Source organism: Gopherus evgoodei, chromosome 2, assembly GCF_007399415.2.
Source record: "Gopherus evgoodei ecotype Sinaloan lineage chromosome 2, rGopEvg1_v1.p, whole genome shotgun sequence".
Taxonomy (NCBI): domain Eukaryota; kingdom Metazoa; phylum Chordata; order Testudines; family Testudinidae; genus Gopherus; species Gopherus evgoodei.
The window spans coordinates 72,987,081-73,013,015 of record NC_044323.1 but is presented as its reverse complement, the minus strand read 5'-3'; the positions used below and the strand labels follow the sequence as shown (position 1 = coordinate 73,013,015).

At 46.5% G+C, this 25,935-nt stretch overlaps 1 protein-coding gene across 5 annotated transcripts in view; it reads left to right on the top strand.

The window, feature by feature from the left end:
* The window catches only part of NEK10 (NIMA related kinase 10), a 172,434-nt gene that overhangs the window by 6,746 nt on the left and 139,753 nt on the right, over nt 1–25,935 (top strand). For 4 of the 5 annotated variants that reach the window (XR_003998829.1, XM_030550991.1, XM_030550990.1 and 1 more), the window contains exons 2-7: nt 4,341–4,452; nt 4,828–4,888; nt 17,767–17,900; nt 18,630–18,728; nt 22,852–22,936; nt 24,263–24,304. Coding sequence is in view for 4 of the 5 variants with exons in the window: in XM_030550991.1 (XP_030406851.1) it covers nt 4,379–4,452; nt 4,828–4,888; nt 17,767–17,900; nt 18,630–18,728; nt 22,852–22,936; nt 24,263–24,304 (495 nt within the window). In the remaining variant the exon portion in view is untranslated. The remainder of the gene's footprint in view (nt 1–4,340; nt 4,453–4,827; nt 4,889–17,766; nt 17,901–18,629; nt 18,729–22,851; nt 22,937–24,262; nt 24,305–25,935) is intronic. The other variant, XM_030550992.1, reaches the window with a different exon arrangement.

Here is a 25,935-nt window from a genome sequence, read left to right as displayed (position 1 = left end):
TCCGTGGCAATTCAGCGGCAGGGGGCCCTTCAGTGCTGCCAAAGACACAGAGTGACTGAAGGGCCCCCTGCTGCTGAAATGCTGCCGAAGACCCGGACCACTGCTGGGTGAGTACAAGCACCACAGCTGCCCCACTTTGTCCCAGGCCCCCTTGAATCCTCTGGGTGGCCCTGAGGTTTACCATTCCTCTGATCATAGTAGTAGCCATTCTCTGCATCTGTTTCAGTTTGAATTCATCTTTCTTAAACATGGGAGACCAGAACTGCACACACTATTCTAGATGAGGTTTCACCAGTGGCTTGTATAATGGCAATAACACTTCCCTATCTCTACTGGAAATATCTCACCTGATGCATCCTAGGATTGCATTAGCCTTTTTCACAGCTGCATCTCATTGATGGCTCATGGTCATCCTGTGATCAGCCAATACACCCAGGTCCTTTGCTTCTTCTATCACTTCCAACTGATAAGTCCTCTTCTTATAGCAAAAATTCTTGTTGTTAGTCCCTAAGTGCATCACTTTGTACTACTAAATTTCATCTCATTTCTATTACTCCAATTTTCAAGGACCTCCAGATCATTTTATATGATATTCCGCATCTCCTCCATATTGGCAATATCTCCCAACTTTGTGTCATCTTCAAATTTTATTAGCACATTTGCACTTTTTGTGCCAATTGTGATGGGTTGGATCACAGAAACCCTGTGGGAGCTGCCACCTGGTATGCCAAGACTACTTCTACCTCTGCCTTTCCTGCCAGCTCAGGACTCCAGCACCCTGTCTTGCTGAGCCAGACACACTTGTCTGCTCCAACAAAGACCCAGGGTCTGAACTACTTGCCCCAAAGCTGCAGGTTTACCTGAAAGCAGCCAACAGAAGTGTTCCTGTCTTTAACGCTCAGATGCCCAACTCCCAATGGAGTCTAAATCCAAATAAATCCATTTTACACTGTATAAAGCTTATACAGGGTAAACTCATAAATTGTTCACCCTCTGTAACACTGATAGAGAGAGATGCACAGTTGTTTGCTCCCCCAGGTATTAATACATACTCTGAGTTAATTAATAAGTAAAAAGTGATTTTATTAAATACAGAAAGTAGGATTTAAGTGGTTCCAAATAGTAACAGACAGAAGAAAGTAAGTCATCAGGCAAAATAAAATAAAATGTGCAATCTATGTCTTATCAAACTGAATACAGATAAGATCCTCATCAGTTCCAGAGTGCTCCCTTTTACAGACTAATCTCCTTTTAGCCTGGGTCCAGAATTCACTCACACCCCTTGCGGTCATTGCTCTTTATTCCAGTTTCTTCCAAGTATCCTGGGGAGTGGAGATGCTCTCTTTAGCTAGCTGAAGACAAAATGGAGGGGTCTCCCAGGGGTTTAAATAGGCTTTCTCTTGTGGGTGGAGATCCCCTCCTCACCCCTATGCAAAGTCTAGCTCCAACATGTAGTTTAGGAGTCACCTGGGCAAGTCACATGTCCATGCATGACTCACAGTTTTTACAGGTAGCATCCATTGTTTACATGCTACCTTGAACGTCCTCAAGTAGACTTCTTATGTGGATTGGAGCATTCCAAGATCCATTGTCCTTTAAGTGTTTCTTGATTAGGTACTTAATTTCAACATTCCTTTCTCCAGGAACCGACCAAATGCTCTACTAAGGTTATTTAGAAATCAAGCCAGTACACAGCCAACATTCATAACTTTGAATACAAAAATGATACATGCATACAAATAGGATTAATACATTCAGTAGATCATAACCTTTGATCATGGCATATGTAGCATAAAACACATTCTAAGCATATTTCCATAAAACCTTATGGGAGATACCGTCACACCAATGTCATTAATGTTAAATAAGGTTGGTCCTATGACCGATCCTTGAGGAACTCCACTAGTAACCTCCTGCCAACCTGACAGTTCATAACTTTCAGAATGACCTGTAGTAGTCTCCCCTTTAACCAGTTCCTTATCCACCTTTAAATTCTCATATTAATCTGCATCTTCTCCAATTGAACTGATGCTCTTCCACATGGGAAATTAAGTGCCTTACTGAAATCCAGGTAGATTAGATCTACTGCATTTCTTTTGTATAAAAAAAATCAGTTTTTCTCAAAGAAAGAGATCAGGTCTGTCTGGCATGATCTACCTTTTTAAAAGCCACATTGTATTTTATCCCAATTACTGTTTAGCCCTATGTCCTTAGCAACTTCCTCTTTCAAAATTTATTCAAAGACCTTGCATACAATTGAAGTCAAACTAATTTGCCTGTAGTTTCTTGGATCACTTTTTTTCCATTTCTCAAAAATAGGTACTAATTAGCAATTCTCCAGTCATAGGGGATGACCCCTGAGTTTACAGATTCATTAAAAATCCTTGCTATAGGGCTTGCAATTTCATGTGCCAGTTCCTTTAATATTCTTGGATAGGGATTATCCAACCCCTCCGCCACCCCGTTTGGTCTATTAAACTGTTTGAGTTTGACTGCCATCTCAGATGTGGTTATTTCTACTTCTGTATCCTCATGTCCATTAGCCAGCCTGCCACAACCCCTAAGCTCCTCATTACCCTTATAAAAAACTGAGGCAAAGTATTTGTTTAGGTGTTGGGCCGTGCCTAAATTATCTTTAATCTTCACCCCATTCTCAGTGCTTAGCAGTCCCACTTCTTCTTTCCTTGTTTTTATTTATTTATTTATTTATATGGTTATATAATCTTTTACTGTTGTTTTTAATTTCCTTTGCAAGATCCAACTCTGTTTGGCTTTTGGCAGTTCTCACTTTTCCTCTGCACTTTCTGACCTCCAAGTGGTAGCTTTCCTTGCTGATTCTTCCAATCTTCAATTTCTTATAGGTTTTCTGCTTTCTCTTAATAACCCATGTGAGATGTTTGTTTGTCCACCTTGGTGTGCAACCCTTCTCTGAGAATTTCCCCTACCTTGTTTGGAATCCAGGCTTTATACAGATTCTGCCACTTAGCCTTACAGTAGTTCTAAGCCTCCTCCACATTCAGACACTTGAGTTCTTCAGTTCAATCCACTACCTTAGCTAATTCCCTTAATTTTTTAAAGATTGTGCTTTTGAAATCAAGGACCCTTGTTGCAGACCTGTTTTTGTTTCCTTGCATTTAGTTTAAATTGAATTAATTCATGATTACTTCAAGATAATGTACATGCGCAGCTTCTGCATTGAGTCATTTTCATTGTTTTTTCCATTCTTGGGCCACTGCCGCTGCTGTCTCTGTAGCTGTCATAGCCTCCCTCTCCTTTGTAAGGTTTTCCTATCAACCATGAAGGCTAAAATTGAGGGTGAAATCCTGGCCCCAATGGGACTTTTGTCATTGACTTCAGTTGGGTGAGGATTTTACCCCTAGATTTTTTTTTTAATGAGAGTTTAGAATCTGTACAAACTGATGGCACTAGATTTGGAAAGTTTCCTACTCTCATGGGCAAGTTGATATTTTTTTCTAGTCTTGACTATATCATTATGGCATAGCACAGTGGTTTCCAAACTTTTAGTAAGGCCATTGACCAACTGCATTTTCTTTTTTTGTGACCCATCATTATATATACATTCCTCCTGCCCCAGCACCGCAACCCTAATCCTGTCCCAGTGGCAGGGGAGTGGCCCAGTGGAAAGGGGGTTGGAGAATGAGCTCATCCTGCAGCAGTGAGTGCTGTTCTGTGGGGTTGGTCTCGGCTCCCTTTTCCTGGAGTTGCGACCTGGCACATGGGGTCACAGCGCCACTCAGGTTTGGCCCAACCACCCCATCATCATGCTGAGGAGCAGCTGGTCTAACCCACAGTGGTGCTGCAACCCTTAGTGCCTGATCATAATACCTGGTGTTGGAGAGCCAGTCCCAATCCTGCAAGACAGGCGCCACCACTGCAGGGTGAACTTGGTTTCCAACTGCCTTCATTCACCTCTCTCAGCATCACTTAGTACAACAGGTTCCTGATCTCAGTGGGGGCCTCCTGGCACTACCATAATGTAAATAGCTAAATCCACAGTGAGAAATAATAATATGCTGGAGGAGGGAACAAGCTACTGAAAATGGATAGTGGTAGCAAGTTACTTGGGATCCCTTTTTGTCCTCTCTATCCTCTTTCCAAAAAACAGGTGTTTAGGACCCAGGACTGACTTATCTTGTCTTTTATGTCCTGTATTTTAAGGGATGTCCTCTGTTAATACCTAGTGTCTCAGGTTGGGCATACAGTACATCTATTCTTTTTCACACCTTGAGTCCTAAAGTTTCTCAAGTTGGTTCTACTGTGTGCTACTACTTCCTGCCATTATAGCACAATCGTATTCTGTCGTCCACTTTATTTTTAAGGGAATGAGATGTTAATTCTGCAGTGTTGATGTTTTACAATGCCTGATCAAGACAAAAAGGTGAAGAGCACAGAAAAGGGAACAGACAAAAAACCACAAGGGATCACTGCAAGGTATAGTATCTGATAATGGTTTAGTTTGTTTGAACCTCAACAGTGACTTTCTGGAATTTGTACCATCTGCCAAAGTTAAATGCTATAATGTGAATTGCTCTATACACATGTCAACTGTTACTCTGGTCACAGAGTTTATTTAGAGCATTGGTGATTTCAGGCATTCTGGAGAAGCAAATCAATGGTTATGAAACTTCTGTATGCAAAAATAAAACAATAGTCTACTAAGGCAGTGCCAGAGAATTGCCTTTTCTCTCACCAATGTCGATCACACAAATTGACCTTATTTATATTGAGCAGACTACTTGTTGACATGGTTATAAATAACTTTGTCTAATGAGTTATTAATAGATACTTTATTATGTTTTATCCTAGGGATTACTCTGATCTTAAAAGACTTCAGTCTCTTTTAAATGTCCAGTCAAGCAAACAGCAGGTATTTTTCAGTAATCATTATTCAACGTGCTGAACAGTTGTATAATCATGCAAAATAATGATTGTGGTAGTCAGTGTGAATTTTGTGCATTGTCAGAAATAGTCAAAGAAGTTTTTAGTGAGCTCATGTGCAGTTCAATTCACTAGAAACTTTTTTTTTTTTGGCAATAGCAGAGTTTCTCTCTAGGGAAAATCCCATTTACACAGTGTAAAGGAATGAAATCAATCAGCTTTTTATGCTGATATGTCATATTCATTTTTAAAATAACAGCAAAATTATCTTCATTTGTTTTGCTGTGTCAACATATCTAGCAGAGCTTATGCTGTCACATTTATCGCTAAACAGCTTAACAACTTTGCCTTTTTCCACATCCTTTGATAATGTCATGAGGAAGTAGTCCCCATTTTCAGAAAGACGCAGGTTAATTATAAGATGATGAAAGGAAGTGAAGGATGCAAAACCACAGGTAAACAATTCCACCATGATTAAATAGTCTTTAGAGAGAGACAACTTGAGGTTAAAACTATGTCAAGAAAATTGATTACACTGATAGTTATCTGTTTATAAGGTCTTCTTGGAGTGATTGCTCATGTGTATTCCACAACAGGTGTGCGTGCTCACCACGTGCACCAGTGTTGGAAGTTTTTCCCCTAGCAGTACCCCTAGCAACCATGGTGCAATATAAGGGTTGCTTTGTGCTCCCCCACACCCTCGGTTCCTTCTTGCCAGCAGTGAGGGTGCTTTGGAACTGCTCTGCTCTAGCTTTGCTGTAGCTCGTCCCCATAACTGCTTGTTCGTTCAGTGTGTGGTACCTGTAGTTAGTTAAAGGGATTAACAAATTTATTTGAGCATAAGCTTTCGTAGGCTAAAGCCTACTTCATCAGATGCATGCAGTGGAAAATACAGTAAGAAGATATAATATATATTGAATATGAAAAAATGGGTGCTGCCATACCAATTCTAATGAGACCAATTGAATAAGATGGGCTATTAGCAAGAGAAAAAAACGTTTGTAGTGATAATCAGGATGGTCCATTTCAAACAGTTGACAAGAAGTTTCAAGTTGCAGCAGACTCCCGCCCAAAAAGGCCATCCATTCAAAATACAAGACCACTTATAAAAAGTCCTGGGACTATAAGAGGCACCCACAGAGGCCTGCCTCCCAGCCTGGGTCCTCCAAGGGCAAGCAGGCGGGGAAAAGGCAGTTTTGACGGGATGCCCAGGGGCACCCTGCCAGGCCTCCTGAGGGAGCCACCCTCAATAAAGCTTCCCTTCTCCAATTGGTTGTATGCTTTCCTCCCAGAGTGGTCGCAGCTGAATTTGGACCGATGGGTCCTCAACACCATCTCCCGGGGCTACAACCTCCAGTTTACTTCCACTCCACCCAACCACCCTCTGCCCCCATCCCTCCTGGGGGACCCCTCATATGAGGCTCTGCTCAAGAACGAGGTGGGGTGGCCCCTGAGCCTAGGAGCAGTGGAAGCAGTGCTCGGGGGAGTTCAAAGGCAAGGCGTACTACTCTTGCTATTTCCTTATCCCGAAGGCCAAATTGGGTCTCAGGCCCATCTTGGAATTGCGAAGTCTGAACCAGTACATGGTGAAGCTCAAGTTCTTCGAGTGGTTGTTCATGTCCATTCAGAGTAGGTGTGCGTGCGCCGTGTGCACACCAGCCGGAAGATTTTCCTTTAGCAGCACCCGTAGGGTCGGCCCTGGCGCCCCCTGGAGTGGCGTCACTACGACGCCCTATAAAGGGGCCCGCCGACCCTCCACCACCTCAGTTCCTTCTTACTGCCAGTGAGGGCTAGCTGGAACTTCGCTTGCTGATAGCAAGTTTAGCAGTGTCCATAAACCTCGTGTATATAGTTCGTGTATTTAGTTAGTCTATCTAGATTAGTTGTACATAGTTCTTTGCTGTTGGGGGTTCCCCCCCCACCTACTCGTCACCCCGCTGGGGCATGCCCGGGTCTCCCAAGTTTAAACTCTGCAAGGACTGCGGAAAGTTCATGCCTAAGAGTAACCTGCACCCTGCTTGTCTGCGGTGCCTCGAGGAGAACCACCAAAGGGACTGGTGCACTATTTGCAGGGGCTTCCATCCCAGAACTCTCAAAGACAGAGCACAGAGACTTAGAGTTCTTCTGATGGAGGCTGCCTTTCAGCCACCTTTGGACCTGGAGCCGGCCGACGCGGTGCCCAGCACGTCACTGTCGGTGTGGAGTACCCAGGCACCGGCACCAGGACTTAGGGCCCAGCCCAAATCCTCTAAAACCCGGCACCAGAGGGAGTCGGGTCATAAGAAGTCGGCCTCAGTGCAGCACCGCTCGCCCTCCCCGATGCCCACTAAGAAGAAGAGGTCGGTGAGGGAGTGATCGCCCCGTCGGAACCTCCACAGGCCGACACTGTCCGCCGGTACAAGTGGACAGGCTGGGCCACAGCCCCCAGCTGCTCTGTCGACTCCCACACCGGAGAAAGGGCAGTCGAGTCTGGAGCGACTAACATCCCTAGGCCTTAACGGAGACGTGCGTCCCCCCTCAACGCCAGAGACATTCGAGGCAGCCTCAGACCTGCTGAGACTCCCGGTACTGGCCTCCCCGCATCATGGCAGGGAGTTGCCGACCATAGCTCGTCCCCCAGTACAGTCTAGGGGCAAGCTGGCCATGCTGTCGCCTCCCTCTCTGTCCCACGCCACCTGGGTGGCACCAGACCAGACAGACAGCTCCCCACCTCCGTGCTGTTCTCCGGCGACGACGGGTGCCGCTCCCCCTAGGTCCCTTATTCAGAGACCTCAGACTCAGAGGTGGACTCCTATCACTCCAGCCGGTCAGGGAGCAGGAGGTCAACTTTGGGGGTGAGCCACAAGCGATACCCACCACAGTGGCAGCAGCAATGGCAACCTTCCGCCCAGTAGCCGTTTTGGACCCCCGAGGCCTACTACCAATTGATGGGCCAGGCATTTGGTCCTCGCTCCAGGTCGGCCTCGGTCTCCTCGGCATCGATGGCCCCAGCCCAGTTGCCTCCTCCACTGGCACTATCACTGGGCAGGGGCGTGTCGCATCTAAGTTCAGCACCCCCTCGCCGGGCATCAGCAGCTGCGGCGACCATGGTGCGGGTTCAACAGGTGCCGCCAGAGATGCCAAGCCGTTCATTGGTTACCCTGGTACTCACCGTGGTGCTGCATTTGGAACCAGCACCGGCCCCACAACCTCGGTACTATGTGCCGCCGGACCCTGAAGGGCTGGAACCGCCAGAGGACGGTCCGATCCAAGTGATTTCCTCCTCTTTTTTTCCCAGATGAGGTGGTTGTGGGCACAACCACGGCACCGGCCCTGGAAGACATTAGGATCCTTCAGCAACTGCTTAGACGAGCAGCTCAGAGCCTCACAATCCAGGCTGAGGAAACTGAGGTGGACGTAGTTCCGGTAGTGGACATCCTGGCTCCATCGGGACTATCCAGGGTGACCCTACCATTGATCAAGACCATAGAGGATACGTCCCGCACCTTATGGCAAACGCCAACCTCATTGGCCCCTACTGCCAAGAAAACAGAGGCGTTATTTTGTGCCCTCTAAGGGGCATGAGCATTTGTACACCCACCCTTCCCCGTACTCCCTGGTGGTAGACACGGCCAACCAAAGGGAGCGTCAGGGGTTTCAAGGGTCAACGCCAAAGAACAGGGACGCCAAAAGGCTTGACCTCTTGGGTAGAAAGGTGTACTCCACGGTGGGCCTTCAACTATGAATAGCCAACCAACAGGCTGTCGTAAGCCAATATAGTCATAACACATGTTCGGCCATGTCAAAGTTTACTGAGCTCCTTCCCCAGGATTCGAGGGCAGAGTTTTCGGCCTTGATGGAAGAGGGAAAGCTCATCTCCTGAGCCTACCTCCTGGCTGCCCTAGATGCAGCGGACAAGGCCTCACGCTCCATGGCAACAGGCCTGATCATGAGGTGGGGAGCCTGGCTCCAGGTCTTGGGCCTCCCCTATGAGGTCCAGCAGACTATCCAGGACCTCCCCTTTGAAGAGCAGATGCTGTTTTTGGACAAAACAGATAAAGTCTAAAGGGCTCGAGGGCTACGCTTCACTTGTTGGGCTGCATACCCCGGCAACCCAACATAGACAGTTTAGGCCGCAAGTGGCCCCGCGCCCTTACCAGCCTCAGAATCGTCCAGAGGTTGGGCGCAGACAGGGCAGGTACGGCAGGATGTGCCACCAACGCCACCCCTCCGGCCAGGCATCCGGCCAATCGAGACCGACGTCAGGGCCTAGACCCCCTATTTGATGGTATGGTCGAGGGCAGCCTACCGATCAGGACTTCGGATCCTTCTTTCCCTACCTTTGGGTCACGTCTGTCTCCTTTCTACCATGCCTGGTCTCGAATCACATCGGACAGTTGGGTGCTTCGCATGGTAGAGAGGGGATATTCTATCCAGTTCTCCTCCCTCCCACTCCACCAGCATCTCTCTCCGTCCCTCTTCAGGGACCCCTCTTAGGAGCAACTTCTAATTCAGGAAGTGCGGTCCCTCCTCACGGTGGGAGTGGTGGAGGAAGTTCCTCAGGAGCTCAGGGGCAGAGGCTTCTACTCCTGGTATTTTCTAATACCGAAGGCAAAAGGGGGCCTGAGACCCATCCTTGCGGCGACTGAACAAGTTTTTGAAAAAGCTCAGGTTCCGCATGGTCTCCCTGTCTTTGATCATTCCTTCCTTGGATCCAGGAGATTGGTATGCCACCCTCGACTTAAAGGATGCATATTTCGATATTGCCATAATCCCCCAACACCGTCGGTACCTCAGGTTTGTCATGGCTGACGCCCATCTGCAGTTCACAGTGCTCCCGTTTGGCCTATCGGTGGCACCGAGGGTCTTCACGAAGTGCATGGCAGTCGTGGTGGCCTTTCTGCGCAGGCAGGGTATCCAGGTATTCCCCTACTTGGACAATTGGCTTATAAAGGGCCGCTCCAAGGAGCAAGTGGAAGCTCAGATGCTTTTCATCAGGCGGACCTTCCTCGAGCAAGGCCAAGTCCACCCTGTCTCTTACCCAAAGGATAGAATTTATAGGGGCTGTTCTGGACTCAACACACACCAGAGCGTATCTTCCGGAGTCCAGATTCCGGTCCATGTCCAAAATCATTCTCGGTCTGCAACGTGCCCCGACCACCGTGGCAAGAAACTGCCTCAAGCTGTTGGGCCACATGGTGGCGTGCACCTATGTGGTGAGCCATGCCAGACTCTGGCTTCGCCCACTACAATCCTGGTTGGTGATGGTATACCGCCCGGCTAGGGATCCCCTGGACTCAGTGGTGACTCTTCCCCAGGTGGTGCTGAGCTCTCTCCAATGGTAGCTCGACCCGCTGAAGGTGTGCTTGGGGGTTTCCTTCGCCACCCCTGAACCCTCTCTCTCCCTGGTGACGGATGCCTCGGATCGGGGATGGGGGGCGCACTAGGGGTATCTCAGGACACAGGGCTTGTTGTCGCAGGAGGACCTGAATTTACATATCAACGTCAGAGAGCTGAGAACTGTTTGTCTGGCATGTTTTACCTTCCAATTCCACCTGGCCGGCAGATGTGTCTCAGTCCTCACGGACAACACGTCAGCGGTCTTCTATATCAACAAACGGGGGTGCACGGTCCTCCCCTGTGCAGGGAAACCCTCACACTGTGGGACTTTTGCATTCAGAATGCTACCCACTTCATGGCGTTCTACCTCCCAGGGGAACAGAACAGCCTGGCGGACGCCCCCAACCACTCTTTCCGGGGTCACTAGTGGTTACTTCGTCGGGACATAGTGCACTCAATCTTCCGGCTCTGGGGTCGTCCCCAGTTAGACCTGTTTGCTTCAAGGGAAAACAGGAAGTGTAGGCCATTTTGCTCCCTCCGGGGCCACAGCCCGGGGTCTCTGTCGGATGCCTGCCTCCTGTCGTGTAAGGAAGGGCTGCTCTACGCCTTTCTGCCAATTCTCTTGATACACAGGGTAATTCTCAAGATCCTCAGGGATCACGCCCATGTAATCCTGATAGCACCGTCATGGCCGCGCCAACAGGGGTACACGTCGCTCCTGCACATGTTCACCCGAGTGCCACTGACACTGTCCCTGCTGCCAGATCTGATCACCCAGGACCAAGGCTGCCTCCACCACGCAAACTTGCAATCACTCCACCTCACAGCTTGGATGCTCCATGATTGAACCTGGTGGAGATGCAGTGCTCCCAACAGGTCAGATAAGTGCTGCTCGGTAGTAGAAAACCTTCAACCAGGGCCATCTACCTGGTCAAATGGAAGCACTTCTCCATCTGGTCCGGTCAGCGAGAGCAGGAACCGTTGCGGGCCCCAATTCCCGTTATCTTAGACTATCTGCTCCCCCTGAGACAGTTGGGCCTTTCCCTCTCCTCAGTTCAAGTTCACTTAGCGGCCATCTTGGCTTGCCACCCGGGAGAAAGGGGAACCTTGGTGTTCGCAAACCCGCTGGTTGGTCGTTTCCTCAAGGGCATGGACAGGCTGTTTCCGCATGTCCGTCAACCAGCTCCTACCTGAGACCTCAACTTGGTCCTCTCTGCCCTCACGGGGCCTCCCTTCGAGCCCCTGGCTTCATGCTTTCTGCTGTACCTGTCATACAAGATAGCTTTTCTTGTAGCGATCACTTCAGCCAGGAAGGTATCGGAGCTCAGGGCACTGAAATCCGAACCCCCGTACACGGTCTTCTATAAGGACAAGGCGTTCCTGGCTCAGATCCCGACTCAGGAGATTTGTAAAGCTGCCACGTGGTCATCCATCCATATGTTCACATCGCACTATGCCATCACGCACCAGGCTAGGGATGATGCCGCCTTCGGTCGTGCAGTGCTTCGGTCGGCAGTGACCTCCGACCCCACTACCTAAGCTTAGGCTTGTGAGTCACCTACTTTGAATGGACATGAACAACCACTCGAAGAAGAAAAAACGGTCACCCACTTTTTAGTAACTGTTGTTCTTCAAGATGTGTTGTTCACGTCCATTCCAATACCCACCCTCCTGCCCCTCTGTCGGAGTGCCGGCAAGAAGGAACTGAGGGGGCGGAAGGTTGGCGGGCCCCTTTATAGGGTGCCGTAGTGGCACCACTCCAGGGGGCGCCAGGGCTGACCTTATGGGCGCTACTAGGGAAGAATCTTCCTGCTGGCGTGCGCGCGCACCTACTTTGAATGGACATGAACAACACATCTCGAAGAACAACAGTTACTAAAATGTGGGTAACCGTTTTTTCCGCACGGTCTCCCTGGCCTCCATCATCCACTCCCTGGATCCCGGGGACTGGTACACCGCCCTTGATTTGCAGGAGGTGTACTTCCACATTCATATATTCGAGGGGCACAGACGCTTCCTCTGTTTCATGGTGGGGCAGTTTACAGTCCTCCTGTTTGGTCTGTCCACTGCCTCCAGGGTATTCGCTAAATGTATGTCAGTGGTGGCGGTCTACCTCAGGCACCGCGGGGTCCAGATCTTCCCCTATCTGGACAATTGGTTGGTCAAGGGCAGCTCCTGGTCATAGGTGCGGGATCACGTGACACTCCTTCTGTCCACGTGCTCCACTTTGGGCCTGTTGGTAAACAACACCAAGTCCACGTTAAACTCTGTTTGTTGTACTGGGACTATCGGGAGGCACCTCATTGGCCAGAGCCTCCCTTCCACTGAACAGGTTCAAGACCCTGAAGGGGCTCATTGGTACAGTCACAAGGTTTCCAGTGACAACAGCCAGAGCATGCCTCCAGCTTTTGGATCACATGTCGGCATGCACGTATGTGGTCCATCATGCCAGACACAGGATGAGGCCCCTCCAGCTCTGGTTGGCCTCTGAGTTCTCCCAGGCCAGGGACAGAATGGACAAAGTCATCACAGTGCCCGAGCCAGTGATCACCTCCCTTCAGTGGTGGTCCTCCCCGAGAAACATGCCCCAAGGGATGCCGTTCAGGGGCAGAGCCTGTTGCTGAAACTGGTGTCCGACACGCTGGACCTGGGATGGGGGGCCCATGTGGGGAAGGATCAGACCCAAGGTCTGTGGTCGGCTCAGGATTTGACCCTCCACATAAACATTAAGGAGCTCAGTGCGGTACGACTGGCGTGCATGCCTTCTGCTCACAACTGGATGGCCAGGTGGTCATGGTTCTTATGGACAACACGACCTCGATATTTTACATCAACAGGCAAGGCGGGGACCAATCCTCTGCCCTCTGCCATGAAGCTCTCAGGCTATGGGACTTTGGTATAGCTCACGACATCTACCATCTACCAGGAGCCCAGACCGTGTGGGCGGATCGCTTGAGCAGGGACTTCTCCTCTCAGCATGAGTGATCTCTTTACCCAGAGGCGGTGCACAGACTTCTCCAAGTGTGATGAACTCCCCAGGTGGACCTGTTTGCGACTCGGCAGAACTGTCACTGTCCCCGGTTCTGCTCCGGGGGAGGGGCTGGGATGGGGCACTATCTCCAATGCCTTCCTCCTGTCCTGGTCAGGCCAGTTTCTCTGTGCCTTTCCACCATTCTCGCTGATTAGAAAAGTCCTGGAAAAGATAGACGGACAAGGCCCGGGTCCTTCTGATTGCCTGGCATGGCCCAGGCAGCATCGGTCCGGGACCCTCACGGGCCTGGTGGTCACCCTGCTGTGGCCGTTGCCGTCCTGCCCAGAGCTACTTTCCCAGGACCAGCACCGCCTCGTCCACCCCAACCTAGCGGCGCTCCACTTCACAAAGCGTGGCTGCTCAATGGTTAGGCCGGGAGGAGAGGACTTGCTCATAAGGGGTTCAGTGCATCCTCTTGGAAAGTAGGTGATCCTCCATGCGCCAAGCCTACTTGGCAAAGTGGTCTCGGTTCTTCCAAGACCCCCATGGCTGCCCCAATCCAGCTTATTTTGGACTACCTCCTTCACCTTAAGAGCCCAGGGCCTGGCACCCTCATCCATCAACGTGCACTTAGCGGCCATATCGGCCTTCCACCTGCTGGTGCAGAGCCACACGGTATTCTCCCATGCTATGACTGGCTGATTCCTTAAGAGATTAGATTGTCTCTTCCCATATGTCAGGCTCCCAGCCCCACAGAAGGACCTGAACGCGGTGCTGGCCCGCCTAACGGGCCCCTTGTCTGAGCCACTAGCTACATGCTCCTGGTCGCACCTCTTGTGGAAAGTAGCCTTCCTAGTGGTGATCACATTGGCTAGGTAGGTCTCAGAACTCAGGGCCCTGACCTCCAAGCCCCCGTACATGGTGTTCCGTAAGGATTAAGTCCCATTCCACACACATCCTTCATTCCTCCTGAAGGTGGTCTCTGCCTACCACATGGGTCAGGACATTTTCCTGCGGGTCCTCTGGCCCAAACCCCATGTGTCTAGTGAGGAGCGCTGCCTCCACACTCTGGATGTGCGACAGGCTCTGGCTTTCTACCTGTAGTGAACAAAACTGTTCAGAAAGGCCTTGCAGCTTTCATTACCTCAGCCAAAAGCATGAAGGCTTGGCCAATCTCCACTCAGTGGCTCTCTAGTTGGAACACATTGCATCTGTACCTGTTATGACCTTGCGGGAGTCCCCCCACTGTTGATTGTGAAGGTACACTCGACTAGGGCGCAGGCCTCGTTGGCTACCTTTTTGGCCCATGTTCCCATCCAGGACACTTGTAGGGCTGCTACGTGGTCTTCGGTTCACACTTACACCTCGCACTATGTGATCATCTCCCAAACCAGGGAGGACATCGGATTCAGCAGGGCTGTGCTCCGTCCCGAGAAGTGTTGAATTCCTCCCACCTCCAACAGATACAGCTTGGAATCACCTATTGTGGATACACACGAGTGATCATTCTAAGAAGAAAAGACAGTTACCTTTTCTGTATCTGGTGTTCTTCAAGATGTGTTGCTCATGTCTGTGCCACATCCCGCCCTCCTTCCCCTCTATCAGAGTTGTCTGGCAAGAAGGAACTGAGGGTGTAGCAGGGGAGTGCGCAGCACCCCTTATACCACACCATGGAGGCACCACTCCGGGGTCGGTAGGGGCGCTCCGTATGGGTACTGCTAGGGGAAAAACTTCCAACACCAGTGCATGTGGAGAGCACGCACACCTATTGTGGAACAGATATGAGCAACACATCTCAAAGAACACCAGTGATGGAAAAGGTAACTGTCTTTTTTTTCTAGTATTTGTAGCAAAGTCCTCTTTCCCCCCACTCCCTGTTGGGACTTCTCTCTCCCATCCCTACTTCATGGTCTAGCTGGATGGCCTATTTCTCTTGTTCTTCTACATTCTATTCAACATGATTTTCATGGGATTGACTGCTGTGGCATGGCTGAAAGTCCTGACATTTTGGAGGCAGTCCTGAGAAATCCATCCAAAGCCCAATGTAGCTAGATATGTAACATAGCAAGGAGCATCCTTACTGCTTGTAAATCCATTGCCGATGCTGTACAAAGGTGTGGAGAATTGATCCAAAGGATTCTTTGTAACATACAGGGCTATGTATTTGCTTCACTGAGGCTGAAGTTTGCAAGCTGTGAGGCAGCTCAGTGTGAAAAATTATCCTCCAGGATGCTATCACAGTGGATAGCAGTGGTTGGAGGGAGTATTGTGTGTGGATGCACTGCACCTGTTTACACAAATCAAGCCAGCAGTTTTGGACATCCTTACAGTAACTAAGGGTGGTAGAAACACTTAGCATTTAAAGTTGAAATGGCTGAGTCACCTAATACAGATAGACCTCTAAAATGACAGGAAATATTGTACCTCTGTGCAGCTGTGTGAGTGCGATTGACAGTAAAATTTCTGAAACAGTGTATAATGTCAATGGTTTAATACAACCTGTAGCAGGGTCACTGATCTCAAAATTTGTCACATTTCTTCATCTACCAGTTTGATTCAGCCAGGGCCATCTTTAGCCATAGGCAGAACAGGCAGCCGCCTGGGGCATCACTAGGTCTGGGGGCACCGCTCTGCTGGGAGCCCGGACAGATGGGAAGCAGTGGAGCATGTCAGAGCAGGGCTGCTGGGTCCTAGAGAGAACCAAATGCAGCACAGTCTGAGGGAGGGGATTGGCTGTTGGGGTCTCTGGGAAGGGATGGGGGAAGGAACTCACCTGTAGGGTGACCAGATGTCCCAATTTTATAGGGACGGTCCTGATTTTTGGGTCTTTTTCTTATATAGGGTCCTATTCCCCTCCACCCCCATCCTGATTTTTCACATTTGCTGTCTGGTCACCCTAGGTGGGGGTAATTGGTACTTATATAAGACAAAGCTCCAAATATCGGGACTGGCCCTGTAAAATCAGGACATTTGGATCTGATTACCCTAGCTGGGAAGCACGTCTCTCCCCCAGGCTGGGAGCAATCCATCTCATCCAGGGGGAACTGCACAGGGCAGGATGAGCTGCTGTAGCTCCATGGGTGCCCCGTCCCTGAGATCAGATACTGTGCTAACTTCACCATGGTCCATTAGGCTGGCAGTGGTGCCCATTGGCGTGTGATCGGACCTGAGGGTTTGCTACTGCTGTTGCCACTCTGCACTCCAAGAGGTGGATTTTAGGGTTCTGCATTTTCCACCTATCTCCTCCTCTATTGCAGCTGTTGGACCAGCAGGTTGGGGGGTGAGCCAAGCATGAAAGCAGTGCTGTGTTACCATTTAGATTGTCATTTAACAAATTTGTTTGCCAAAAATGCTTTCTAACAATCCTGAATTCAATTTCAATATTTAACAGAGTGCAAGAACCTAGAGCAGTGGTCCCCAACCTTTTTCATCTGGCGGGCACCAGACGAAGGACCGTGGCAGTGGACGAGCATCCACTGAAATTCAGCGGTGATGCTTCTGGATGACGCTGCTTATCAGTGGCAAGCAGTGTCATCCAGAGGCGCCGCCGCCGAAATGCTGCCAAATTTCGGTGGCATTTCGGCGGATGCTTGTCCACCTGCCAGTACACAAGTGCTCTGAGAGGCCCCTGTGGGCACCATGGCACCCACAGGCACCGCATTGGGGACTCGTGACCTAGAGAGCCTCCTGAAGCACAGTGATAATTTTGATTTAAATGGAGTTGAACTGTATGAAGAATTGAGTACACTATCATCAATGTTGCCACATACAAAATCGATGATGGACATTGTACAGTTTACTCATACCAGCAAACTTGTTGACATATATCCTAATGTGTACATTGCCACTCATATTCTACTGACAATTCCTGTAACAGTAGCATCAGGAGAACAGAGTTTCTCAAAACTAAAGCTCATTAAAAACTATCTCCGCTCTACAATGAGTCAGGAACACTTGATTGGTCTTGCTATTCTTGCAATCAAACAAGACATCACTTTGTCTTTGTATACAATGACATTATCACTGATTTTGCAGCCCAAAAAGCCAGAAGGATTGCTTGTAATTAAAAACAAATCCTTGTTTCAATACCTCTTCATATACAGTTCCAATAAAATGTTGACAAATTAAAAAAAATATATTTGCATCATTCTGTCAAATCAGAATTTTTTCTATAGTGCTATTTCTTTAGTGCTAATCCATCAGCATTACAGTGTGCTTAATTAAGTTAAACTGGTTTTAATAACTTCCATGTGGCAAGTTTTCCAATAGTGCAAGCTTATGTTTGTGTTGCTAAGAGCAAGACAGGCACAGGGGCACCAGTTTAATAATCCCGCCTAGGGCACCATAAATCCTAAGGACGGCCCTGGATTCAGCACTGCATTGGATCAGCATATTAATATAGCTTTGTTTGCATTGTGGGATGTATGCATTACCTTTATAATGGCAACTCTTGGATCTAAGTTAGATAGTATCTGAAGTCCCAATAAGAATTTGAAAAGACAAAAGCTAATCTTTTCTCTGCTTGGTTACTTTCTATATACTGTTTGCCTTATGCATACCCTTCCTTGCATTTTCAGCTCCCAGCCATTAACTTTGAAACTGCTCAGAATAGTATGACCAAGTCAGAACAATACACCAACAAGACTAATGGACAAAGAAGCCGAGGTCAATGGCAAGAATCAACTGAAGCTGTTGAACTTGAAAACTTTAGGTAAAGATTGTACCTTTCTTTTAATCAAATATGCAAAGTATGAATGGAACATGAACTTGGACTTCTAATCCTAACTCTGCTTCTGTGGGTTTAAATCACACCTTTAAATTTACAACAGTTTTTCTTCTTACCTTATTAATGATGATTTTTTTAGAAATAGCAAAGGAGAGGTTAACAGTGCTAAATGTATAATTGCTACTTGGAACCCCAGAATCTCATGCTTTTAAACTGGTAAATATTTGAAGGACATATTAAATTATACATATTCACTTCTAAAGGAAAGAAGGGATGTGTGGTTTGCAAAATGCAACAAATAATCAGATTAAAGGTTTCCCAAGGGCAGTTAGACAGTTCAGATTGCTGTTTCATTAAGCATTTTTTTTATTTGTGTTGTTACAAACACAGGAAGGAATCATAAGATGCCTAAGGTAGAATCTGTTTTGTTCTTCTGATGTTGTGTGCTACAGTACCAGCAGGGATAGTGTGTGAAGGCAGTTACTGAATGGCTGCTCCCACTTGCTGCTGCATAAGCTTTGAGATCTGCTAAATGCTAATTTAAATAAAAGTAGTAGTCATGTTAGTCAAACAATTTATCATACACTATTATAATCTCAACAATTAACTGTCTGCTGACAAAGTCTGTTTTCTCCTCATTAACGTTCAGTAATCTAATCTTATCTTACTACAATGTAATTAACAATACTGCATTTTTCTTCCCCTGACCCGCAGTGTGAACTACAGGAATGAGAGAAATTTTAGCAAGCATGCTCAACACAAACAGTTTCAAGAAATCTTTACAGCTTTGGTTAAAAACAGACTTATCTGCAGGTAAGAATATGTGATACATGTATGTCTGGAATAGAGGAGACTACTCATTTGCTTGGATTAGGCAGGGATCCAAGAAGAGTGAATAAGGTGTGGCTTGTACACGTCGGCAAGTCCCTGTGGTATGGAAACTGTTGGTTTCACGATATGGGGCTGGGAGATCTTTAATATAAAAAAAAGTGGGCAAAAACTGGGTCTCCCAATCTTAATGGGCAGATGATAACAATACTTCTCTGCTTCCTGAGTTCATTTGCACACTGGAACCTGTTGTCTTAAAATTCTGTAAATTTTTTGTTGGAAGTCAATTCTTTGATTTCTCTTGTTGCTGATGGCATGCCCATCTACAGAAAAAACAGGCTCTATTTCGCTCATCTCAATTGCCTCAGCACTGTAAAACTAGCTTGCTACCCATACTTACTTGACCATTGAAGGCTTATAGAGAGGAAACCTTTTTCATACTATTTCTCATAGAATTAAATTGAAACTTCACATGAAATTGTAAGGACTGGCCTAATAGTCACAGCTGGGCTGGCATCTACAGGTAAGGAAGTCCACTAGATGGTAGGGATCAGAGTAATTGCTAGAGCCGTGATCAATAAGCAAGAGTCAGGCTGGGGTCTGAGCCTGGAGATTAGAGTTAATTACCAGACTGGAATCAGGAGACAAGAGTGAGGGTCAGAGTCAGGCTGGAGTTAGGTATTTGAGATCAGAAGCCAGATGCAGTCTGGAGTCGCCAAAGGCCAGAAGTCTGTGTGGTTTGTCTAGGAAACTTCCTGGAGTGCCCTCAAGGGTTAAGTATTGCATTTGGCCAATCAGAAGGCTGCAGGGGCTGTCACTCTAGATAGGGGTGGGCAAACTTTCTGGCCCGAGGGCCACATCGGGGTTGTGCAACTGTATAGAGGGCTGGGTAGGGAATGCTGTGCCTCCCCAAACAGCCTGGCTCCTGCCCCCTATCTGCCTCCTCCCACTTCCCACCCCCTGGCTGCCCCCGCCTCAGAACTTCCAGCCCCCCCGCTCCTTGTCCCCTGAGCACCCCCTCCCAGGACCTCCACTCCCTGTCTAGCCCCCCTGCTCTCTGTCCCCTGACTGCCCTGACCCCTATCCACACCCCTGCCCCCTGACTGCCTCCTGGGGACTCCCACCCCTATCCAACCACCCCCTGCTCCTCGTTCCCTAACCACCCCTCCTGGGACCCCCCACCCCTAACTATCCCCTGGGATCCCACCCGCTTATCCAACCCCCCTTGCTCACTGTCCCCTGACTGCCCTCTCAACTCCTATCCACATCCTCGCCCCCTGACAGACCTCCTGGGATTCCCACTCCAAACCCCCACCACGTTTCCCATCCCTGACCACCACCACCCCAAACCTCCGCTCCATCCAACCACCCCTTCCTCCCTGACTGCCCCCCAGGACTCTCCTCCCCCTTACCCAACCCTCCTTCTCCCTGCTTCCTTACCAGCAGCAGGAACTCGCAGCCATGACACTCGGACAGAGCCAGCTGTGCTCCCCACGCTGCCCAGCGGAGCGGCAGGCCAGAGTGTTGCCGGCATGGCAGTGGGCAAGGGGAAACAGCAGGAGAGGGGCCGGGGACTAGGCTCTATGGCCGGGAGCCCAGGGGCCAGTCAGGACGATCCCGGGCTGGATGTGGCCCACGAGCCGTAGTTTGCCCATGTCTGCTCTAGACCCTTGGGGCAGTACTTCCTGCAGTGCCTAACTGTCAATGTGCTCCATGGATGTAGCTCTGCGTTTGTTCCCCACACCCCATCTTCTCCAGTGGCAATACGGGAATGTCAGCCATCCCAGGCTCCGCAGACCTGGGTTGTAGTCTCACAGATCTTTACAGAAATAAGTGAAAGACATTCAAGAAAATATAGGCACTGAAATTTATTTTCTGAAAGAAACGTATATTTTATATTTAAATAAAATTTTCTATTTAAATCCCAGGTAAATTTTTCAAAAAACACCCACATGATTTAGGGGCTTTAAGGCCTGCATTATAAAGGTATTTAGGCACCTAAAAATCCAGTTAGATGTCTAGAGGGATTTTCAAAGAACCTAACCAAGTTAGTCACCCACCTCCCATTCAAATCATGAAAGTCAGTGGGAATTTGGCACCTAACTTGCTTAGACCCTTTTGTAAATTCCACTAGATGCCTATCTGCATCTTTAGTCACGTAAATACCTTTGTAAGTCTGGTCCTACTTTTAATTTTCAACAGTGTTTTATGCACTTAGGAGCCTAAGTCTCCTTGCAATGGGACTTTGGCCATGCCTGCACTACAGACTTCTGGGCTGACATAGCTCTTCTAGAAATCATTCCTAACCAACATAGCTGTATTGACAGAAACCTCTAATGCAGAGGCAGTCATATTGGCAAAACTACACTTTTGCCACTGTATCTTGTTTTGCTCAGGGCAGTGAGTGGAATAAACCATGGCAGTAAAAGTGCAGCTTTGCTGGTATAGCTGCATCCATGCGAGGAGCACTTTGCTGGTAGAGTACAGAAGTATAGCTATAGCGGTAAAAGCTCTCCTATGTAGACATGGGCTTTGGTTCCTATGTGCCTAAGTCACTTTTGAAAATGGGACTTAGACTCTTAATTCACTTAGGCACTTTTGAAAATTTTAGCCCCCTTCTCTTTTGGGTACCGTGCAATGTGTCATTGTACTCTTGTAGAGGAACTGTAATGAGACAATTTCATTTGCTGATAATTCAAGGAAACTGTTCGTTATCTCTTTCCAAACACTTTATGCATTGTGACAAACCTAATTATTTCTGACTTTTTTGTTTTTTTCATCCCTTTGATGATGCTATAATGAAGTTAGTACCTTGTATTGAAAACAAAAGACCTGGATGAGGTTAATATTGCGAGCATATATTAATAGCCCTGTGAAACCAGTAACACAAGTGCAGTCACAAGGGGATTACATGCTCTTTTATAAGCACATTGCTACTAGTATGTTGATAGCATCTCTTTACAACAACTGCCATTGCAGAAGGTCAAAGCCTCTAGAGGTTGCATTGGATAACTACTACCCCTGTAGGGGAACATGAGAGACAGATTCCCTGTTAAAGCCTACGGATTCTGTCAGGGATCTGGGCATGCTGAAGAGCACTCCCCTTCTATTCTACACACCATTGCCAAACAGAGAATAGAGATCATTTTACAGCATGTAAAAATATTTTTTTATTTACAAAGCACGACTCCCATCTGCTTTGCAAAAGCATTCTGTGCAAGCCATCAATTCTCCTTGAAAACAAAGCACCACTTTTCTGGGGAGGCAAGTGTGAGAATCTAGGATAGAGCCTCTACTCTTAACAGGGCATGGGTGCAAAGAGGCTGTGCCAAATAAGTTGATGCTGGAGTCCTATTTGCATCTATTACAGCACGGCCTTTATTTTTATCAAAATATTTTTAGCCATTGGCTTAATTCCCAACAGCAAATGATAACAAGGGAAGAGAACTGCCACATCACATAGACTTCTGTTTCTGGATAACTTGTCCTGGTAAATACAGATACACACCCCTTTATAGATAGATATAGATAGATACTCACCCCTCATATATATAGAGAAAGTGTGTATCTATCTAAAAAATGTGTGTGTGTATATAGGTGTCTAAAGATTTTTTAATAAGAATATAGAATATATAACTTTCAAAGACAATGGAAAACTATTTGTTTGTGTTGTATCTTGAAAAGTTATAGATCGGTAATATTCATTCCTGGAACTTGGTAGTACTGTTGTATCTAGGTGCTTCACTTTAAGCACATGGGCAGTTCCACTGAAATCAAGGGGACTACTTGTGCTTAAAGATCAGCATGTGCTTTTCTGGATTAGGGACTGAGTGAATATTGTGTCTATTAGGTGTAACAAGTGCTGGTTAGTAATGTGCAGTTGAATGAAATCTAATGTGTTCATAGGAAATTCATATTGTGTCAGCTATATTGTATTTATAGTGCTTGAATACAAGTACTATTAAAATATGCTGTTTTGTTGGTTTTCATGCTTAATCTCATAATGATTCATGCCCCAAATTGAAAAACAGCGTTACACATGTTCATTGTTATGCATTTTTTATTGTCTCAGGTTTATAATTGGATGTTTTTGATGTTTCTGCTACAGGGAGTGGGTTAATCGAGCCCCATCCATCCATTTCCTGAGAGTACTAATCTGTCTTAGATTATTAATGAGGGATCCATGCTATCAGGTTGGTTTGCCAAAATATTGTTTATTATTGAAAGACAGAACACATGTAAACTATATATGTATTGTATTATGTAATATGAAAATATAACAGTAAACTACAAACATTCAACAAAACTCCAGTAGTGAAAGTTTAACCAAGTAAGAGTACTGAAACTGCAAAACTGTTGCAGTTGATACAAACATTTTGCTGTATACATGTGCCTTTTGCGGAATACATTTATTCAACTTGTGTTGTTTCCTGTATATAGTCATTAAGTCTTAATAAGAACATAGGAATTACTATAGCAGAAGAGATGAACAGCTGAGTCTAAAAATCCTGTTCCTGATACTGGCCAACTCTGTAGAGAGACATATAAAACCCTCACAATGCAAGTGCATTAATTATAGAAAACTTATTGGGGGAAAATATCATCCCACAGTTCCCACTGGTGTTCATCTGGTATTCTGAAATATAATGACTGAGTGCCATTAGTATTATCCTAGCTGTTATGATTATAGATTGTTATTCATATAGGTTAAAAAGGTTTAAAAACACTGGGCATGTTTAGTCTTGAAAAAAGAAGACTGAGGGTGGACCTGATAACAGTCTTCAAATACGTTAAGGACTGATATAAAGAGGACTATGATCAATCGTTCATGTCCACTGCAGGTAGGACAAGAAGTAATGGACTTATCTGCAGCAAGGGAGAGTCAGGTTAACTATTAGGAAGAAGTGTCAGAGGGGTAGCCGTGTTAGTCTGGATCTGTAAAAGCAGCAAAGAGTCCTGTGGCACCTTATAGACTAACAGACGTATTGGAGCGTGAGCTTTCGTGGGTGAATACCCCCTTCGTCGGATGTGTATTAGGAAAAACTTACTCTAAGGGTAGTTAAGCTCTGGAATAGGCTTCCAAGGGAGGTTAGGAAATCCCCATCGCTGGAGGTTTTTAAAAACAGACTGGACAAACACTGGTGAGGTTTACTTGGTCCTGCCACAGTGCAGGTGGCTGGACTTGATGGCTTCTTGAGGTCCCTTTCAGTCCTACATTTCTATGGTTCCATATCTCCAATCCTTTTTAGAAACTTAATCTATTTGCCTCAGCATACTGCAATACCATGCATTCTGTAGCTGAATCATACATTATTGTCCCAATTTTCAGATGTTTAAAATTAAATATAAGTATCCTGATTTTTGAAGGTGCCCAGCACCCACAAATTCCATTAACTTCATTGTGCTTTGGGAGAGCTCAGCACTGCCAAAAACAGGCTATTTATATTAAAGTACCCATTTGTCCCAATGTTTCTCTGTTATGACAAATTTAATTAGTTTTCTTCTTTATTTTTGTTCAGGAAGTGCTCCATAACCTGGGTGGGATTGAAAATCTAGCCCAGGTAAAATATTCTTTGTTGTTTTTGTCTCTTATCTTATACAATAGTTTGTTTTTGCAAAGGCAAGAATGAAATGTATTGTAAAAGTGTTATTCTGTTGTAGGGTGACCGGACAGCAAATATAAAAAATCGGGATGGGGGTGGGGGGTAATAGGAGCCTATATAAGAAAAAGACCCAAAAATTGGGACTGGGTCTGCAAACTCAGGACATCTGATCACCCTGTTCTGTTGGCACATGGAGAGAAATAAATTTGTTTTCCGATTTGCACATGGATAAGTAGGTGTGATTACCAATTATGCCCAAAGCAACTGTACATGTAATTTAAGTAGCATGCACCAATGACATTTTCTTCCAGCTAATTGGATTAGACAGTAGCTAGTTTGCTAAAGTGAAAAAGACTATTAAAGGTCAACACATGTTTGGCTCAATCATGAGAAAAAATTCTAGGATTTTGAGGGAGGCGTGTGTAAAGTCCCTGACTGACTTCTCTGAAGGAATAACAAAAGTGACAGAAACACTATTAGTTTGAAATAAAAGCACACTGAAATGACTGTTTTTCACGGATTGCTGTGCTTTAATTAATGAGATCTGTTAGGGGTTTTTTTTACATCATTGCTTCCCGTGCATAGCATTCCATGTTGCTGGATGTGACTTTGGTCATGGCAAATTAAAAGAAAAGTCTCTGGGCAGTTGTGAAAAGGACAAAATAAATAGAAATATAATTTTGAAAAAAATCAAAATGCATGGCATTATTTTTTGTTCTGCACAAAATAGTTTTTATTGGTCAGGTTTAATTCTTGCGGACAAAAAGGGTAGCACATATTATGTGGTAATACAACTGTTTGGAACACAGAAGCTAGCATTCTGGAATACAGCACTGATTAATTTAGTCTGATGATCCAGGGAAGCCAAAAAGCGTTTGCAATGCATCTTATGTAAAAAGTTTTCGTGTTCATTAGGTTCCATTTTATGGTCAGTAAAAATGTAATCCTGGTAAAAAATGCTAAAATTGTTTGCAAATCACTAACAGTAGGTCATGGATGCATGTCTGTGGCTCCCACTGTGCCCACATTGGCTCTCCAAATCTAAACAAATTCAGTTTCAAAGAATAAAGCTCTCATTTGAGAATACACTTGTGCGTCCCACTTGTGCTATGTTGGTGTTGGTATTGAATCCTTCCTCTCTATTTAGGGTGACCAGAAATCCCGATAAAACCGGGATTGTCCTGATATTTGATTGTTTTTTCCCATGTCCCGACCGATGTTTGGTCGAGACGACATTTATTTATTTATTTATTTATTTATGCTCCACTGGTGGCACTATTTTTTTCTTTCTTTTTTTCCCCCTCCGCTGCCCCCCCCCCCGATCACCCCATGTATCTTAATATTTTATTCCTCTCATTTGGTCACCCTATCTCCATTACAGTCCCTTTATGCTCAGGGTTCAAAATATTCAGCTCTTAAGGTTCGGAGTGAAATTTGCTCAAGTGTTTACTGTCACATCAAATCGCCCACATACAAATATCTCCAAATGTCAGACATTATGGCTATTTTTTTACACCATTAAATCCATTAGTCTAATGGCAACTGTGGCAATAGTGCAGCTGTGTATTGTATTATAGGTGCAGCAGTTG